Genomic DNA, 19,308 nt, shown 5'->3' with positions numbered 1-19,308 from the left:
CAGCAAATGTCCTTCAAGTTTGTGGGCACAGGACCTGCATCAGCTTCTGGGGGGGGGGGGTTTGTCCCCGTCCGATGGCCACCACCTCAGTGCTCTGGCCAGTGCACAGGCACCAGGATCAGGCAAGGACATTCCCTGTGAGTGCCCTGACAGGGTCAGTGCAGGATGAATTACAAACAGAGTCCACCATAAATGAGCCTTTTTTCCATCTTAAATCCACACAGCTGTTTGGGAGCATCTCCCTGTTACACCAGGCAGGTCTTGCTGACGGGGTGCAACAGGAGAAGCAACGCCAAGGGACTGAGACCCACCAGCAGCTTTACCTGGACAAGGTACAGCCACCTCCCAGAGCAGCCTGGGAATGGTGTCCAGGCAGCAGCTCTATCCCTGGCTACTGCCCATCCTGCACTAACGCTCAGCAGCTCAGCCAAGCCCCAGGTTCTGCTGCCTTTTACAGCTCCATGTGAACCCCCTGAACATCCCCCTCTTCCAAGGGAGGAAGCCAGCCAGGTGGGAATATCCTCTTAGTGACCAGGATGGCTGCAGTTGGGTGTAATTTCTCCCATCATTTCCACAGCCACCTTGCCAGAATGTCCTATCCAGGAGACAAATGACAGTGGAGGGGCTCCTCTGGCATGTGCAGCTCAGCTGTTGGCTTCCTTTTTTTATTTAATCATTCTTTGGGATGTCACAGTAGCAGATGTGCCAGGCTGATGGGAGCTGGCCGGGAGAGCCCTCCTGGCCCCAGGGCAGACACGGGTGAGGCAGGACAAAGCTCCTCTCTGTTAAGGATGAACCTTTAATCCTTTTATTCACCCTCCTGCTACCTCTGGCTGTTTCTAACTGCCTCTAAAAGAACCTTTCTATTTCTTTTTTAATTATCAGCTCATTGTACGCAGTGGCACTTGGTCAGCCTAAAGCTCACCTAAGACCCTTTCTCTGGAGTTTTAAAGGAAAAGGGCAAAGCCACAATCATCATTAGTGCCATAATTTTGCTTCTTGCATCCAAATGAGGAAACAGCTGAGCATAGCATAGAAATGAGACCAGAAATAAGACAGGACTGAAGGAAGGCTTGTGTTGCATCCACCTTCATCAAAAAAACCCATACAGTTTGGAGACTACAGCATTAAAAAACATTTAAGTAAGTTTCTTCTCTTGCCTTTTCCCAACATTGAAATTACTATTTTTCTTTGCTTGAGTTTTAAGCTGAAAGAAAACAATCAAGCCTCTGTTTGAATTAAATCAGTTTAAGAGCAAGGAAGTATTTTCCATACCCTAAATTAAGGCAAGGCCTGGACTAAATCCTGCTGAGGTAACACCAGAGCCAAGGGGAGTCAAAGGATTCAGTGGGAACTGGACGGTACCGGAATAAAACACATCACTGCCCACACAACACACGGGAAAAGCAACCAAGAGATAGAAGAATATTAGAAACAACCAACAAATCACAGAACACTGAACCACCACATCTTCACCGAGCCATTTGCAGCAAAACCACTGCTGGAATAAATACTACATGTAACATCCACTCAGATGATGTATTTGTGCTCCAATTCCATTTGGTACCATGGAGTGAGTACAAAGCATTACATCATTTCAAAATAAGAAGGCAAATCAAGTATTATATATATATACATGTTTTAATTAATTTTAAAAATCACCTACATTTAAGGATAGATTTCAAGGGTTCCCTTATATTTTTCTGTTACATTAGATTATACCTGAATAATCTGCATAGTAACTTTAACATTACTGTTTTCTTTTTCTCTTTTTTTTTTTTTTGTTTTGTTGTGAAAATTATCAGTTGCAGGTAGCAATGTAACATCTCAACCACAATCACAATACGTGCAGGATGCCCAGCCAGAAGCATTTCTCAGTTGACTTGCAGTAGCACGGCACTTTATAACTTGTGTATCAATACTTTTTTTTCTTTTTTTTTTTCTTTTTTAAGTTTAGTTCAGATGTGGCTCAAGAAGCAAAAACAAACTTTCTTCACTCAGTCTCAAGTGTGTGGGGTCAGCTCCACAGCTGTGATCTGCTCCATTGGAGTTTCTGACCTTGAATTTCTATTTTTTTTTTCAAAGCACACCTGCATTTGCCTCCATGTTTTCCTAACATGAGTGCAAACTTAAGGATGTGGTTTGAGTCCCTTCATTAGAGGGCCTGAATGAACCCTGTGCAATGGCTCTGTCTCCCAGCCCTGCTTCCTGCATGGACAGGAACGTGGAGGGCTGAATGCTCCAAAGGTGATGCAGGGGAGGTAAGAATCTCTTGAGACGGGAAAAAGGGAAAAAAATAAATAAAACAAAAAAAGCTAATTCTGTTCCCAGTGTGAAACTCTGACATGTGAAGCATTTCTGTTTCCAGATGATCAGCCCAGCTGCTTAAGAAGGTATTCAAACCACCTACAGACACCGAGTCTCCTTACAAAGTCTGTGTTAAAGCCAAGCCTCAGCTTGAGTGTCTCCATGAAATACTCAGGATTAGGTGCTGTGAATACCATCTCTTGCCCCTCCAGAACCTTTCCTCGCCCACAGAAAAAAGTGCTTTTTCTTTTTCTACCTGATAAACACTCAGGTTGCTTGGTCCTGCTCCCTATCCCATGTGTTTGTACTGAGATCTGTCCCGAGGGATCTGCACCTGGCTGGCTGTCAGCTTGTGGTGGATGTGGTAAATGCCGAGGGTGACCACAATAACCAGCCCCAGGATCAGCCCCAGGATCAAGGGCAGGGTTTCTTCCAGCTGCTCCCTCTGGTCCACCGGGCACTTGTGTTCTGCAGAGAAAGAAAGAGGGGAAAGAGGGACGTGACTGAGACGCTGCCAGCCTGAGCTGCTGCCGCCATGGCTCCCCAGTCACGGCTCCACGCAGGACAGAGCGACAGCAGCCGTCAGCAGAGCCCTGGGGAGAAAATCAATTGCTTTGGAGCAAGTGGAATCAGTCACAACACAGGGATGCAGGGAGAGGCAACATCCATCAAACCAGCCCACGTACTGGAAAAACACTTTCATGCCCGTAAGCTCAGCCCTCTCTGCCACACATCAATGGCCTTGTTGGGAATGGGGCGGCCAAAGCCTGGGTTTCCTGACTGACTGAAGGGCTGCTTTGTTGATTCAGTTACAGAGTCTGTAGAGGCCTCAGCATCAGTAAGTCTTTAATTCTGCACCAGAGTCACCCAGCACATCATTCAGAGATTTCCCCTCTATCTGCAATTTGGCAGAGGTCCAACAGCATCGCTCCCCCCTCTCTGTGAGCTCCCCACAAACACGGCCCCGGCAAAGCACACTCGTGTGTCTGTGGCCACACAGCCCCCCAGCACCCCACATGGTCCATCAAGTACAGCAAAGGAGGAGCAGAAGCAACATGAGCCATGCCAGTGTTTTTCTCTCTGGCTGATGAGTCTGCCATAGCCTAATAAACCGCTGGAAAATAGTGATACAATGGGAAAACACTTTTCTATTGAGCTTGAAAAGACCATTAAGGTCATGAAATGTGTTACACTGGTAATCCTGGTTCAGCTCTCTTACACTTCCCAGAGTCTACTGCAGGCCTGAGTGACAGGATCATGATGTACTTTTTTCCCCACAGGATTGTGGCTTCTCCATGCTGATGGACAGGCAGAGCCCATGCTGCTGAGATGGGGCTGCCAGGCTAAAAAGAAGAAAAATGCCTATTCTGGAGAAAAAATAAAAGGTTACATGATACAGGAAGAACAGTTCTCTGCTTCATGTTCTTCATTGCACTAGAAATGTGCTGAAAACAATGACAAGTTTAAGGGGGAAAAAAAAATAGGGAAAATAGAAAGGCTGTGTATTAGGTGAGTGAATACAAAGGGCACCATGAATTCCCCTCCTTGCTAAAGGCTGTCCAGATGGGTTCCCTGGGCAGCTGATTGCAGAGATCAGCAATAATCACAAAGAGCAAATGCTCCACAAATCTAACAGCATGTAGCAAAGAGCAGGAAAAACCCAGAGACCCCCATGCCCAGGCAGGAGGTGACAGCAGGGACCCTTCTCCAGTGGTGCCGGCACCTCCAGGAGCTTCACTGCGTCCTGGAGTACAGCCTCCTCCCAGCACCAGGCTCACAGCGATGCCATAAGGAAACATTTCAAGCTGTAAATGAGGTGAAACAAAAAAAAGCAAAAGTAAATGTAGTCTAACACAAAAGAATGTCCTTTTCAGTTCCAGTTGCTCACTGTTTCACCAGAGGAGTGATTAATCACCAGGACTGTGGTACAGGCGATTCAGCAATTGCTGCAATGCAGGGGTTTTGTTTGTTTGTAGTAAGGAGAATGGGGGGGAAAAATCCTGATTATTATTTAGCTCCCAAAACTGGGTTTCTAGTGCTCTGTGGAATTGTTCCCAGTTAAGGATATGAAGGCCTGAGCAGCTCATAGGGACACAGCCCAGGCTGAGCTGACTGCAGGAAAAGCCACGCACAGGGCAGTGCTGTGGGGCCAGGGCTGCTCTGGCCCACTCCCCACTGGTACAAAGCAGCACCCTTCCCACGGGAAGGATCCATGCTCAAGGAGCTCCTGTGCACCCTCCCACATGGTCACAGACAGTGTGCTGAGGTGCCAATAAGCAGATCACAGTGGCTGGACACAGATTTTTGCTTTGGAAGTGGCTTAGCTTAAAGCCTACAGAAGATGGAAAGAAACTGCTAGAAACCCAACTGAGAGGATTCCCCTGTGCTCAAACACACCAGCTTTGCCCGTGCACCTTTCCCTAAGCAGGAACGATCCAGCGTTTGCAGGAGAACGGGCTGGACGTGGGGAGCTGCAGCCAGTGGAGAAGGCAAAGCTAAAAGCACCAGTACAGAGAACAGACCCAGCTCTGAAGCCCCACTTGTAACATTCGAATTGCACCAGCTTTTGCCAAAGCAAACCAGCTGCAGGGCACAAAACACACCAGAGGATGTGGCCAGAGCTCCGGGGTCCACAGAAAGCCATGGCTGTGTTTAAGTGTCTGTGCCATGACTCAAAAAGGTGTCAACTCTTGCAAGCAGCCAAAGAAGAGAGTTCTTTTTCCTGGCACTTTTTAAAAGAGGATTAAAATAAAATTAAAAAATAAATAAAGCCAACAGGAAAAAAAAAAAAGCCAAACAAATCTGTCAGTCTCCAGCAGCACAACCCCAAACCCAGCTGGACCTGCTGCACCTCCGCAGGCAGAGCAGCTGCCTCTGCCCTACCCACACTGTCTCCTCACTAGAAACATCCATTTTCTCCTTTTGGAGGAGACACCAAAGCCTGGGTTCTTTGGAGAATGTAGGGGGAATGGGAATGGGGTTGGGAGGACCCAGCACAAAAGCACTGGGAAGGGCTCAGCACAAACACATCTGCAGCAGAAGTGAGGCTCTCTAGGTGCTGACTGGTAGGAGGATGAATTTTATATTTTAACATTAACATTAATATTAAACCTCATAATTTTATGACAAATAAAAATATTTTCACATTGATAACAACGTACTTTAACATTTATACAGCATTTTTCACCCCAAAAATTCAAAGCAAAGGCACTGAGGTCCACAACACTGCAGGGAGGCAGGCAGGCAGCAGGTATCACTCCTGTCCATCAGCACAGGAAAAGGCAAAGGGGGAGCAGGAGGGGAGAAGGGTTTGCATAATGTCCATGGCAGACTAATTTGGACATTGAACCCCATCAAGTATGGGCAGGCTGATGCTTGACAAATGAAAGCATTGGGAACTGCTATGATTTCAAAATTAATGACCCTGCAGGAAAACAGCCCTCTCTGTCAAATTTTCCCCAGTATTTCACTCCAGGTCGCAGGGATCTCAGAATTTCCCAAATTGCTGGGATTTACCCTTAGTCCAGGGAAGCAAAAAGGTCCCTGGTAAAAAGGGGAAAGTTCAGGTGATGCCGGGAGTTTTGCTGCATCCCGAACACGGCGGGGTCACCCCTTTGCCAGGGCGGTGTCACCCCCAGTCCCTGCCCCATGGAACCCCAACTGCAGACACATATACAGGAGGTGTTTAGGTACATTCCTCACTGTTCCTTTGTGCTGTGCCTCCTCCCAGGCTCGTGTACTGCCACAGTTTCTATGGTGAGTGCTCATCCAATTCCAGTACCAGGCTGTGAAACCACCTAAGAGCCCATTTTCCTCTTCCAGAATCCTTCTGCAGAGCAAACACGGCAAAAAACCCAGCAAAAGGCACAGTGTCCTCCCGCCGGCACGAGCACGAGCCTGAGCATCAGCACAGCGATTGTCCAAAGGGGTGGAAAAACAGCCCAGCTGTGTCTGACATGACAAGATTTTTGAGATTTTGAGATTGATGTTTATAAGTAAATAGCTTACAAAAAAAATTAAGAAAAGAAACATCAGGTGCTTTTTTAAAAGTGGCCGCATACTTTGGTGCAAAGGAATCTTGAGAAAATGTGGCCCTCAGCTGGGAGGTCTCAATTCACTCTGAGCCACCCCAGAGTCTCTAATTCTCAACTATATCCCTTTGTATTTGTATTTTTCATCATATTGCTTTATATTCAGATCTTTACCTATAAAATCAAAAGAGCTGACAGTTTCTCTGGGGTTCTTTTGTCAGTTTAAATCATCTCACACCCTCCTGAACCAGCTCGCATTTTACTCATCTTCTAAGCTGAAAAATATACACACAATTTCCCTATTAAAACAAAAATTGGTAATCTCTGAATGAAAAAAATTTCTGTTGCTTCTGTATTGAAAAATAAAAATGCAAATATATATATATATATGGATTTGTGAAGGTTGAAAGCAATGTCTTAAAAAAGAAATAAAATACTCTAGCACATGAACTTAAGCATTCAAAAAACCCAAAAACAATCCAATCACTCCCTACAAGCTTTTTAACCTATCCTTGCCAGGACAGTGTCAGGACTAATGAAAAAACCTTTCTCCCATTTCTTTGTGGAAAAAGGGCCTTGACCCTCCTGCATCTCAGCGATTCTTCTGCTCTAGCATGTCTCTTTCTCCACTCTAAAATATTTTAAAATGTTCTGCAGCTTGTTCATAATTAATAGGAATTTTACCTAATGGGAAATTAATGAACCAAAAAGGAGAAGGCTAATTACTATAATTTAAGATTGGCAGTGATTCTCAGACCCCACAAAGGATCCCATTTTGCCATGTGTGTGCCAAGGACAAGCTCGGCTGGTGGGGACATGCCGCTGGGAGAGCGGCAGAGCCCTGGATAGAGCTCCATTGATAAATCGCCTCCCAGGATTTCTGACCACCCTCTCTAGGTGCTCTCTGCTGCTTAACTTCCAGTGGAATTCAACAAAAAGGAGTGTAATTGAGTAATTAGAGCAACAACAACAAAAAACCCCGTTGAGCTTAACAAAGAGAGAAGCCATGCTGTCCTCTGGAGGAGGAATTCCCTCCACGTGTTTAAAAAGTGCTAAACCAACATCAACTCTTTGTGTCCTAGAGAAAAAAAACCCACCCAACTACAGCAACAAAAAGAAAACAAAATAGAAACAAATTTACTGCCTGACAGAAATAAGCATATCATGAAAACAGCAGGTAGATTCCTTTGACAATGAGCCCTGAGTTTGGTTGTTTTAACTGGGAGCTCTCGGACTTCACAAGTTTGGTATCACAGAGACACAGACTTGCATATTTTAAACATGCTGTTCTCAGCCTCTAAGCTCTGCCCACCCAAACCCTGAGTGCAGGAATCCTGGATCCACAGGAGAAAGGAGAGGGTAAACATACGCCAACAAAAAAAATTACAGCAAACTATTAGGATCTACTTTTTTCTCCCTGTAAATCTAAGAAAAATGTGGTACTACTTTGATACAAAAAAACTCTGCCCACAGAGAAAACCTACTCAGTGTTACACTGGCCTTGCCATGAGTAATTCAAGCACGCAGAGCTCTTCCAGAGCCAGCACATGCAACAGCATGAATTTACTACATCAGTCAGAGGATGCGAGTCGTGAGTGCAACCACTCAGCTCTGCAGTAACTGCTGGCTTTTATTGTGTTCCAAAATATTTCCCACATGCAAAATAATAAAGCTTCACATTTTTAATGCTAGCTTCAATACCACCATTTTCTAACTCATTATTAAAAGACTTGGCTATTATACACTTTATTTGCACCTGGTTACAACAAAGGGCTTGACTAATTGTAGTGCTAAGGCAGCACTATGAGATGGGACTGGTCTCACCTAATCCAGATGAGCATGTTTACACTGCCTCATTCAACCTGATGGGAAAGCCAAGGGGGAGCCAGGGACAAGGAGCACCGTGGGTTCCCCGGGATGAAGGAAGCTAAAGCTGCAGGAATCCTGTCCCACAGCAGCATAGCTGCTGACTCCAGTGCAACCCTTTGACACAAACAGCATGTTTTACCTCAGGTTTTCCTTTATCCACCACGGATGTTGGAGAATTCCAGAAAAGGAATGGCATCCCGTGTTTTTGGTGCTCGAGTAGCCTCACTGAAGTCCCTGTTATGCTTCCTTCACCCTCACAATGAGCGCTAATCAAACTGAAGCCAGGAACATGCACCCCCCCAGTGTCTTTTGCCACTGCAGCCCCAAGCTTTCTTTCAGTGTGCAGCAGCCCTAAGAAGCCCCTGGGGCTGTGCTGAAGCATTTTTGTGCTGCAGAGAAGACACCTCAGCCTTACAGGACTCCCCAGGGATGCTGCATTGGGGCTTGCTGGCAATCTGACTCTACAAGTCCTTACAGAAGCCAACATACACACAATGAGATAGCCCACGTTTTGGCAGCTGGGCTGAATTTGAAAAACCTTTTTGGGGACCACAGAGGCAAGGAATGGGTTGGAGGGACTGCAGGGAGCACTGGTAACAGGCTGGAGTGGGGGGGAGGTTGCTCTGAAAAAGATGGGACCCAAATTCCTTCAGTACATTGCAACATCCCCAAAGGCTGCAGCAGCATCAGCACCTCGGGAATGCAGGACATGCCTTTCCTGCTCCTTACCTTCACTGAAGACAAAATCCGCAGGGATGTCGAAGGGCTGGAGCCGCACTTCCGACAGCAGGAGCTGCACAGACTTCTGGTGGTCGCTGGAGACGAGGGAGATGGTCTGCTGCGCCTGGCACTCGTAGGACCGCCCGGCGGGGGTCACCAGGGCCGAGAGCCGGTGCGAGCTGGCCGTGTGCTTCCCGGCTGGCCAGGGGACACAGACACGTCAGGCCCCGGCCCCAGGCACCGAGGGGCCTCCATGAACAGAGGCAATGAACCGAACGGGTGGGTGACGCGGCTGGGGCGCAATGCGGCAGCAGCCCAGCTGCTCCTGGAGTGTCCTCCTGGGGTGGGACCCTGCTTTTGGTGTGACACCCCACACAGCCAGGGCAGGTCCCACACCGGGATTGCCTCCTGCAAGCAGGAACACACGGCTGCAGCACACGGTCCTGCAGCACAAAGGGCAGAGCTGGCTCTGCTGCCACCAGCTCCACTCCTGTCACAGCACCTGGCGTCCACAATGTCGGAGAAATGGTTCCCGTTCGTACAGACTCAGGGTTCAGCCTGGGACTGTGCTTATTCTCCCTGCATTTGGGAAACAACCATTTCTGCGGATGCACTTGGGCTCTCAGTCCAGGTGGGAAGGAGCAGTGCCATTGGGGACCACACCACAAAGCAAAACAGGCCATAAAGCCTTTCCTGAAAATATAACATGACCATTTCACCCAATTATAAATTATGAGAAAATATTTTCCCATCACACTAAGCTTGTTTTACAAGCAAAGGCCAAATGCGGCTGAGCCAGGTGGAATGAGGTATATCTTCCACCTCCCGCTCTTCTGCATCCCTTTGTTCCCCTCCAGCAGCACAAAAAGGCAATCAGTGCCTCACATTGGCAGGGGCTGATGAGGCATGGCCACCACTGTGTTTTGGGGACTCAAACAGTGGAAATACCAGTGGAAAAAACAGCCCCAAAAACAGTGTGTCTTATAGCAACAACCCTAAACACCCTATTCGCTAGAGTTGGAAAATCCTGAGGAAGAATGATTTGCAAACGATAGTATTTCATTTTTCAATTCAAGGCAACACATTTCTGAGCAGAAATGAAATAAAAACAAAATGAAAGCCAAAAGAATGGAAACCCAGAGAGAAAAGAGGAGGCTGCTGGTTGTGGAGGCGTATAGGGGTATGATACTGATGTCAATCTCAGTTATCTTGGGAAACTGCTGCTTTCCCACCTATTCAACCACCATCAGGATTAACCTTAAAACCAATCTCCCACAGGAAAGGAAACAAGCTTTTCCAGCCCAGGTATCTCTCCCTGCCCCACCCCCTCAGGCCCTGGGTCCCACACGACAGCCCGGGCAGCGCAGCAAACGGGCAGAGCTGGGCTCTCTCTCCCACGGCAACCGCGGTGATTAAAACCAAGGAAAAAAAACAATGAAGAAGGAAAAAAAATAATACGCGGTTTAAAGCCGGCAGCTGGTCCGGGCTTTGTCGGGTGTGTTTGTGGTTTCCTTTTTCCCCTAAGCTGAATTTAGCAAGTAGCCCGGGGTTGCTCCCCTCCCAGCCCAGCATCACGCTCGCTCGCCCTCCGGGATCTGCCTTAAATCCCGACTTCGGGCGCTTACGGCTGACGGCATCCTTGAAATAGGTACGCTCGGAGGTGTCGTAGGTGAACTGGATCCGGCTGAGCCTCCAGGACGCCTCCGCCCCCCGGGACGTGTTGTGCCCCTCCTGCCGAGATAGAGTCGGTCAGGACCCCGCGAAGCCGCCGCGTCCCCGCCCCAGCTCCCGGCGTGCGGGGAGCCCATACCTTCAGGAAGGATAGTTTGAGGGTGTACGCTTGGTCCAGCCACGAGAGCTCCAGCTCCGACTCGTTCGTGCCGCACTTGCCCTTCATCTCGGCACCCCGCGACAGCGGGATATCGGCTTGCTCCGTGATTAGCTGCAAGCAAGGAGCGGAGCTCAGTGAGGCGACCCCCGGGTCCCCCTGGGCGTCCCCGGGCCCCCCACTGCCCCGGCTGAAAACCCTCCGAGGGGATAAAGGACTTTCCAAAAGTACCTGCGGATGCGTGTGTGTGCCCCCTGCCATCCCCCGTCCTGCCGGAGCCCCCGAACCCCCGGGGCCGCCCTCGGCCCCCACTCACATCCACATAATTGCTGGCCCACACGTCGTAGGGGACGATGAACTTGGCGGCGAATTCGGCCATAAGACACGTCGTCCGGTTTTCCCGCACCACGAAGATGTCCTTCTCGGGGTTAGGGGAGAGCCCGGAGAGGTTTTCAACTTCTTGCTCGGCGGCCAGGCGAGCCGCGGCGTCTGCGGGCACAGCGGGGCTGAGAGCCGGCAGCCCCGGGCCCGGCGCCCCGAGCCTGTGCCGCTCACCCTAACACCCCCCGCCACCCCCGAGCCCGCTGGAGTAAGCGACTCTATCGCGACGGGGCTTCCCTGTCGCGACAGACCAGGTGGGGGAGATGAGGCAGCCAGTGGCGGTGATGCGGGACCGGTGCCGTGACAGCGCCGAGTTTGTGTCAGCGCCAGCGGCTGCCTCGTCGCGACACGGCTCCATGTCGCGACTCGCCGCCCCGGGTACTCACGGAAGATGAAAAGCAGCCCTGGGAGGCGCCCCCCGGCCATCCTCCCTGTTCGGTCCCGGCGTGGCCGCGGCTGCTGCAGCTGTTCCTCCGAAAGGTCCGCTCCGGAGAAAAGAAAAAAAAAATTAAAAATAAAAAGGATGAAAAAAAAAGCCGCACACCTCGTTTCTCAGGAGCCGCACAGGCTGCAAAAGCACACTGCTGCGGAGTGGCGGGGAGGAGGGACGGGGAAAGTGTGTGGGTGTGCGAGGAGGAGGGGAGATGCCGGCGGAGCTGATGGAGCGCCCACGCCGAGGGACGGGGCGGGCGTACGCGTAGCCGGGCGGGGAGGCGGGAAGGAGGGATTCCCCCCCTCCGGCGCCGGGGCGCCGCCGCACCCGCGGAGGGGCTGCCGGGGATCCCCCCGCGGGGACCTCGGGCCGCCCGTCGTGGCGCTGGAGCCCAGCGGGTCTCAGGCCGAGCGCTCCCGCTCCCCCGGCAGGGTCGGCGCTGGGAGCGGGGCCGGGATCCCCTCGCCTCGGGGTCGCGCCGTCCATCGCTGCCGGAGAGGCCGGGGGGGGGGTGGAGGAGGGGATATCTATTCCAGCGCCGGCTGCTCACTGAGCGTCACTAATTTCGGTGAAGGCGAACAGCTGCTCCGCGTGTTAATTTAGGAAGAAACGTGCAGCTATTTTTGTGTGGCAAGGTCAGAAGCAAACCCGCCTCCTTCTGTGAACGGCCATCGACACACCTGAGCTCTAAGATGTCGTGACAAACCACAACACGCACCGTAACATAAAACCCCAACAGGCCCAGCCGGGTGCATTAAAACAGAAACAACACCGGCCGTGCCTGTCCGGGGCGTTTTTGAGGGGAGACAGGCAGGAGGTCACACCTGGGGTGCGCTTCGGAGGCGGGACAGGTACCAGCTGAGCCGGGGCACTCGGGGGTTTGTCCCTGCCCCTCGGAGGTGGGACAGGTGCCAGCTGAGCCAGGGCACTCGGGGGTTTGTTCCTAGCCGGGTCGAGGATGCGGGAGAGCGAGGCCCGGCGCTGAGCGGAGAGAGGGCTGCGAGGCGGGGTGAGAGCAGAGCGCACCCCTTCCCTGGGCAGGGAGGGCTGCCCGCTCCTGCCCTGCCCGGGGGCCCTCAAGTCCCCGTCAGCCCAGCGCCTTCCCTCCCTCGCTCTCAGCCCGGGGCAGGGGCGGCAGCGGGGCTGCGGGAGGAGCGGGCGTTCCCAGCCCGGAGCGCCGGCTGCGCTGCCGCTCCCTGCCCGGCTGCGAGGTGGGAGCGCGGCCGACTCCCGCGCTGCTCCCTCGCTCCGGCTGGTGCGACGTTGAAATATTTCTTCCCACCTCTCATCGGGACCTTTTCTTGGAGCTTTAACGCGCTGCCACTCTCGCCCCGGGACCAGGAGCACATCCGAATATTTACGATTTACAGCGACGCCAGTCCCAGGAGCAGCGGGGATGAGGAGTCCTACACTGAGGATGTTTTTTTGGTAAAAAGCCAAAGAGACAGCAGCGATCCGTGATGGCATTACGTGGATTCACTACCAGTTCACACTTGTAGTTCAGGAAAAGGCATCTAGAGGAAACGGTCCAGGGTTTTGCAAAACAAGATATTGCAAGGTGAGTTTTGACTGTAGGTAGCTGCTCTTTCTCTGCCAGGGCACTCAAGTGCAGAGAGGGGCTTTCTTGCTGGGAAATGGCTTTTTTTTAAATAATAAAAGCTGATACTAAAGGAACATACTGATTTTTGTAACTATAATGTTGAAATTCCTTTCCTACTTTCTGTAACTATTAAATATATTCTGACCATTCCCTCTCTCTCCTGTTTCATGACAAAAAGCCATTCCTGCACACCCCCCAACAGAGTCAGATTGTGTCGGTTGTGATACAGGATTAACCTATGGATAATAATTTCAGGGGACTATATAAAGGAAAAAACACAATCTTCTATAAAATATAACCTTTGACTGTAACAGGCTGCATTTCTGTGGTGATTTTTGTGCATGGCTTCCTCGGGTCCTACACTGATGAGCTCAGTGTTTAACTACCCTTTATTTCCTCCTCTAGTCCACTATTGGAAATTTTGAGACTTTTGGCTTTTTGAGGCTTCTAGGTGGATTCCAAGCCCTGAAATGCACGATCCTGAGCAGCTGCCCATGCATCCAGCCTGTGCAAGCGGGTCGAGGGAGCAGCTCAGAGAGAGCAGCTGTGCTTAGAGACAGGGAAAAGGCTGACCCACAGCTCCACGGCACAGAACTGTGCTCCCCCAGCTGCACAGTACAACAACAAAGCCTTCAGCTCCAGTGACACTTGCCACTTCCAGCCTGCAGAGCCGCATTCATCCTGCTCTCTGTGGCACAAAAAGGGAAAGGCCTAAGATTTTCTAGCACGGAACATCCCCCAAAACACTGACAGAACAGAAAGGTCTCACCTGAGGGAGCCAGTGCAGCATCAGCCACCCTGAAATGCTGTCACCAGGGACAGTTTATGGTCCCAGTCAAAACCACCTGGAACCAGCCCTGCCACCTACCCTAACCCCCAGCTCTGGAGACTGCCTGGGTATCTCTGAAGGCTGAATCCCCCTTGCTACCCCCAATGACCAGACATAACAACTCTTACCAGCCTCCTCGAAGGAGCACACAGCATGGTGACAGCCAGGACCACTGCTGGCACATCCAGCAGGAACAGGGCTTTCCAGCTGATTGTGTTTGCCTCTTGCAGCTGGTGTCACAGGCAGCCCCTGGGCGACAGCACCTGAAGTCTGCAAGGAAATCAGCCCCTGAAGGGTATTTTGGGTCTCTGGTGATGCAGCTTAACTGCACTCAGGTGGTACAGGGGTTAAATATGCCCCCACCTGGAAACAGTCAAGTTAATGACCAACCCCCAAATTACTGGAAGTGAAAGAACAGCAGGCTGCCTGTTGTGGCCAGGGTGTCATGACCCTCCCCATCACAGCTAAGCTGAATTTATCTGACGAGGTTCAGAGGGGAAGAATCTGCCACTTCCCTCGATGAAATTTCACTGAAGTGGAATCCATCACCCTGGCAGGCAATGACATTTTAAACTGCTTTAACTCAGTATCAATGTTCAAATTGATTAGCCTATTTCATCTCAATGGAAATTCTCACCTCATTACATTAGCGGCCAAACTTCAAATAATTTTTGAATCAAATACTACTTAAACAGTATTTCAAAACACTTAGCTGACAAAATTCATCACTTAATTTCAAATTACTGCCTGCATTTTATGCTAAATTGTCAGCGGATGAAATACATATCTGTGTGGGGAGCTGAGCCTGGGAGCTGACGTTTCCTGCTTGGCCATTTCACAGAAGCCCATTTTTCTCTCTGAATTGATGGATGAGCAGGGAGCACAGACTCAGACAGAGGCTCTGGACAGTATTTTCTAGCCTTCCAAAACCTGTGTTTTCCCCTGAGGGCTGGAATGCTCACCAAGGAATTAAACAGGCGGGTTTCATCTCCCTTGGAGAGGGCCGTGGGCTGAACCCAAGCCCTGCATTCCCAGTGGTTTCTTTAACAGGTATTGCAGGGTTTTCCAGCCAGGCTCTAAGTGAGCCTAAGATGCTTCACCATTCAGTTCCCTCCATACCTGGTCTGTCATTGGCTTCTCCTTGCAGGCTAGAAGCCACTGCAGTAGGCAACAGTATGAAATTCCAGCTCACGGCACTGTCTCCATCAGCTGTGTTTTAGAGGACATTTTTAATTAAAAGAAAAATCATAATAAAAGTCCTGTGCAGCATGCTCTGGAAACACTTTTGCCCCCAGCTCCATCCAGCACTTGAGCCAGGCTTAGAGAGCAGGGAGAGTTGCTCTCAGTACACAACTTGTCTTTTAAAATATTATGGATCATCAAGGACCAGGAGATGCCTCCATAGGCTGTGGCATCAGAATAGGAATTCTGAATATGCACCACAAGTTTGTTTGAACCCTGCTTTAGACACCTAAAGATTCACTGACCTCTGTCTCATTGCTGCTAAACTGCACTCAGGTTGCTGCTATTCCAGGTTGTGCCGCTACACTCCACTGGGGCAGTTCTCTTGTGCTGCATTGTGCTTCTATCACTTACATAAAAATTAAAGAAAAAAAAAAAAGACTCCTTTGACTAAATAAACTGTGATAGAAATATATTTACACTATGCACATTTTTACAGGAAATACAACTTGCTAAAAATTTGCAATTAATAATGCCACCACCTTGCAATTCACTGCAGTCAAAACTAAAGGATTTGAATTTTTAAGGTTTTTATTAGAGAAGTTGAAAGTTTCATCTCAGGACTGACAATAACATAATTATCTCTCTTCATTTATTTTGTTTATAGGAGTATGTAGAATTTGTTTGTACAAGCATATACAACAAAGTAATTGGTGCTTAGTACATTGAAATCAGGAATCTGATTTGTTCTAAACTACCAGTTTTCCATGCAGTCATCTTTGAATTGGCAGCATGGACAAATTTCAAGCTGAATGCTTACATGCATTGTTTTGCAATATAACTACAGCAAGCTCTGGAAACATGCAAATTAACACATTAGCAAATTGGTTTTATATCTAATGGACATAAAAAGGTTATTCCTGATATGAAATTCTGAAAATCTGCATAAATACTTCTGTGTAAAATTAAATTAGTTATGTACTTCTCTTTTACTACAAGTATCAAGAATGCCCACGTAATTAATATACACACATATATATAGAGACCTTGTAATGCTAAAAGTCTTTGTAATTAATCAAACAATATTCTGTGCCATACATTTACTCAGTATTTACCAGCTAGTAGCATGACTGTGGTCATATAGTAGGCATTACAGCCTTAGTAGCATTTGTATCACATGCAAACATACTCTTAGCATTTCTGTTTACTAATTTTGTCACGTGGCAACATGTATGTGATTTTCTACAATGTTGTGTTTCCCAAGTGTATAAATACTTTTTACATTTTCACAGTTACAAACTTTTTGCCAAAAGCCATTTAAACAATATTTTAAGTTACAATGAACTGTAGTATCCGGGATCTGCAGCAACAGGATCAAAATGCAATTTCTATACAAGCAATGTAGGATGTAAACTTTTCTTAAAGTGCCTAACACATAATTCCTTAGAGCACTGATCAGTTTTGGCACGAATACACTGTATTTCCCTCAGGTTATCCACTGCAGTAACTTCTACAGGATACTGGCTCCTCTCAGACATGATAGAGTTGATATGGCACTTGTGAAGGACATCATTAGGCTGCAGAAATACCCTGTCAAGTTACTGCTGCAGCTGATGAATTTAGTCGATGACTTTGTACACACTGTACTTTTGAATATAAGCAGTTACCTTTAAACTGCCTGCTGTCTGCTGCCTGAAAAAAACCCCACTTGAAATACAGTTTAAAAATCACCCAAACTCAACTCCTTACTATCCTAATTATTACTTGGCATAAGGTCCAGTTCAGCGGGCTCAGGGACATCAGGTGCCGAGCATCTGACGAGGCGTGGCGTGGCGGTGTCTGGCAGCGTGGGGTTTCTGCACAGCAGATCACACATGAGAACACAAATGGGAAATTACACGACTTGAACTACAGTTTTGTTGCCATCTGAGATGATGTTAAAGGTATCTCCTGTGTTTCAAGGCTCTGATTGCGTGGTTCTGACGCAGGCAATGTGCCTGGCGAGATACAGAAAGGAAAACAGGAGGGGGTTTAAAAAACTCTTCATCTTTGGGTCAGGGTTTTTCTGAACAAAGGAAATTCTTATGGAAATCCAACAAAGGAAATTCAGTGCCCAGTGTTAAAAAAGAAACAATGCAAACCTTAAGACTTGGTGGTCCGTAGCTACACTTGATATTAAGAATAAAAAAATTCAAAACAAACCCCTGCCAAAACCAAATCAAAACAAAATCCCACTCTTCAACCTCAGCAATGTTATTTTGAATTTTGCTCTCATTTTAAGGATGCTGTGCTCTCCAACTTCAATTTGCTTGTTGAGGCTTTAAACCACTGTTGCTGGCCTGCGATCCATCTCTGCTTCCAGCTTCACCATCTGCTGCATCTCCTTTGCCTGCAATCCAAAATAACCGCATGAAGCGTTGCATTAGACCTTTTGTTCCCAATGAAGCACGTCTCACATGAGAGCGTCTGAGTGAAACACGGGCAAAACACACTGAAGAGATAGGTAACAACATTATTTTGACACTCCTCGTCCCCCTACCCCATGTAACTCTTTTTTCAAAATCTGATGTAATCTTTGTATCTACAAATTCTTAGGAAATGTGTTTTTATTCTATTCTGGGAGCCATGGGTTGACTTTCTAAAGAATGTGTGGTAAAATGCAGAAGCCCCAGTTTTGGGGAAGAAGCTAGGCAGATGCCAATTTACTGTTTCTCCAGATAGGAAATGTCTGGGAATGTATTGTTACTGCTGTTGTGAGAATACTGCAATGTGTTAATGCCTGAAATTCATCTATAATCTGGACTTACTTCTTTCATAAAGACAAGGAATGACTAAAGTCCACCAGTATAACATCTTCCTTGCAGTAGGCAGGATTTTTTAAGCAGTATTTTTAAAAAAATAGTGTATTTTTAAAAAATAATTTTTGTCTGATCTGGAGATCCTTATGATTACAGAGCGAGTGTGTTTCACCTCAGGATTAGAATACTGCTATATGCTCCATGGGATCACACACTATGAATGCACCTGAAACTGTATCCAAATGCATTACGCAAAATTCAGCAATGAATACATGCCAGACCCCACTATAAACTCTGCCTGCCTCGGGCTCTGCAGGCAGAGCTAAAGCTCTGTGTGTTAATGGTGGCTGGCCTGGGAATCCCCTCTCAGAGGGGAGGGCACTTTTTAAATTCCCTTCCTCTCTGATGCATGCACAGCCACACTCTCTTCTCCTGTTACCGTGTTTTGGTGTGAAACTCTGCAGTTTAAAGCGACGGAGAGTCAGCATCTCCATTTTCCCCAAGGGTTCTCAGTCTGGGAAGTTATTTAAATCGTTCCCCAAGGACCCTGAATAAATTGACCCAGAGGGCAATCTAACTGTCTATACAAACTGACCCAGAGGGCAATCTAACTGTCTATACAAACTCAGGAGCATTAGGACAAGTTTCAGGAAGAGACAATCCAAGCTGCTATTTTCTTTGGTGTAACTGCTGTATATCCATCATGTAGGGAATAATGCTTTGGAGACTTGATTTATATTAACTATGTTCCCCCAGAAGTTGTAAGAGTTGCTTAGACAGGGGACTTTGCTATACAAGCTGCTACTTATGGAGTCACCTATTCTGGATGTGCAAACACATTTGCATCAGTGAAAATGGGCAGATGTAGGTCGAAAGTAAATGAGGGTGCACCTCTATTCCTTTTGCAAGATAAATGTGGATTTATGCAGATGTGACATACCTGCCTTCTTGAAAAATCTAGCCCTGCACTTGCTTAATCATCCTCATCATCTTTTGGGGAAAAAAAGTAATTATGATAACAGCAAAGCAACCATCATAAATATGATTAAAAATTAATCAATGTTCTCCATTTAAATGACTTAAAAGCTTGAAAGTAATGAAGAAATAATTTTAACATGAAAATATGGAAACATAATAAATAAATCAATATGGACAACCTCTTCTGAAACGTTGGCTGGATTTTGCCTGTGTGTGAAATGAAACATCCAAATAAAACAAAACCCGGTGGTTGTTCCTTAGTGACTCACACATTTCACGTTTCAGGCTTGTGACTTGACTGCAGGCACAGAGTCCTATAAATATTCTGTGTCCCAGTGTATTGTGTACAGAA

The 19,308-nt window shown here is 48.0% G+C and overlaps 2 protein-coding genes across 10 annotated transcripts in view; both read right to left on the bottom strand.

The window, feature by feature from the left end:
- Positions 1-1,468: 1,468 nt before the first annotated feature.
- Positions 1,469-15,664, bottom strand: LAMP5 (lysosomal associated membrane protein family member 5). Its single transcript, XM_069008971.1, has 9 exons — positions 15,486-15,664; positions 14,127-15,207; positions 12,394-13,083; positions 11,523-11,621; positions 11,072-11,244; positions 10,738-10,869; positions 10,553-10,658; positions 8,937-9,125; positions 1,469-2,775 (listed from the first exon to the last, which is right to left on the bottom strand). The coding sequence occupies exons 3-9, from the start codon at positions 13,034-13,036 to the stop codon at positions 2,597-2,599; spliced, it is 1,521 nt and encodes a 506-aa protein (XP_068865072.1). The 5' UTR covers positions 13,037-13,083; positions 14,127-15,207; positions 15,486-15,664; the 3' UTR covers positions 1,469-2,596.
- An 89-nt stretch (positions 15,665-15,753) lies between these two features.
- PLCB4 (phospholipase C beta 4) overlaps positions 15,754-19,308 on the bottom strand; it is a 194,266-nt gene continuing 190,711 nt past the window's right edge. For all 9 annotated transcript variants that reach the window (XM_069008967.1, XM_069008962.1, XM_069008964.1 and 6 more), the window contains one exon: positions 15,754-17,569. In XM_069008967.1, the coding sequence (XP_068865068.1) occupies positions 17,481-17,569 (89 nt within the window). In that variant the 3' untranslated portion in view covers positions 15,754-17,480. The remainder of the gene's footprint in view (positions 17,570-19,308) is intronic.

This window comes from Aphelocoma coerulescens, chromosome 3, assembly GCF_041296385.1.
Source record: "Aphelocoma coerulescens isolate FSJ_1873_10779 chromosome 3, UR_Acoe_1.0, whole genome shotgun sequence".
Lineage (NCBI taxonomy): Eukaryota > Metazoa > Chordata > Aves > Passeriformes > Corvidae > Aphelocoma > Aphelocoma coerulescens.
This window is presented reverse-complemented; position numbering and strand designations above follow the sequence as displayed.

Coding starts and splice junctions, on each gene's coding strand:
- LAMP5 (XM_069008971.1), bottom strand. CDS start 13,036: ATGCCATCACGGATCGCTGCTGTCTCTTTGGCTTTTTACCAAAAAAAC. Junction 10,870..11,071: donor GGGCCAGCAATTATGTGGAT/GTGAGTGGGGGC, acceptor CCTTGCTTGCAG/CTAATCACGGAGCAAGCCGA. Junction 10,659..10,737: donor TCAAACTATCCTTCCTGAAG/GTATGGGCTCCC, acceptor CTATCTCGGCAG/GAGGGGCACAACACGTCCCG.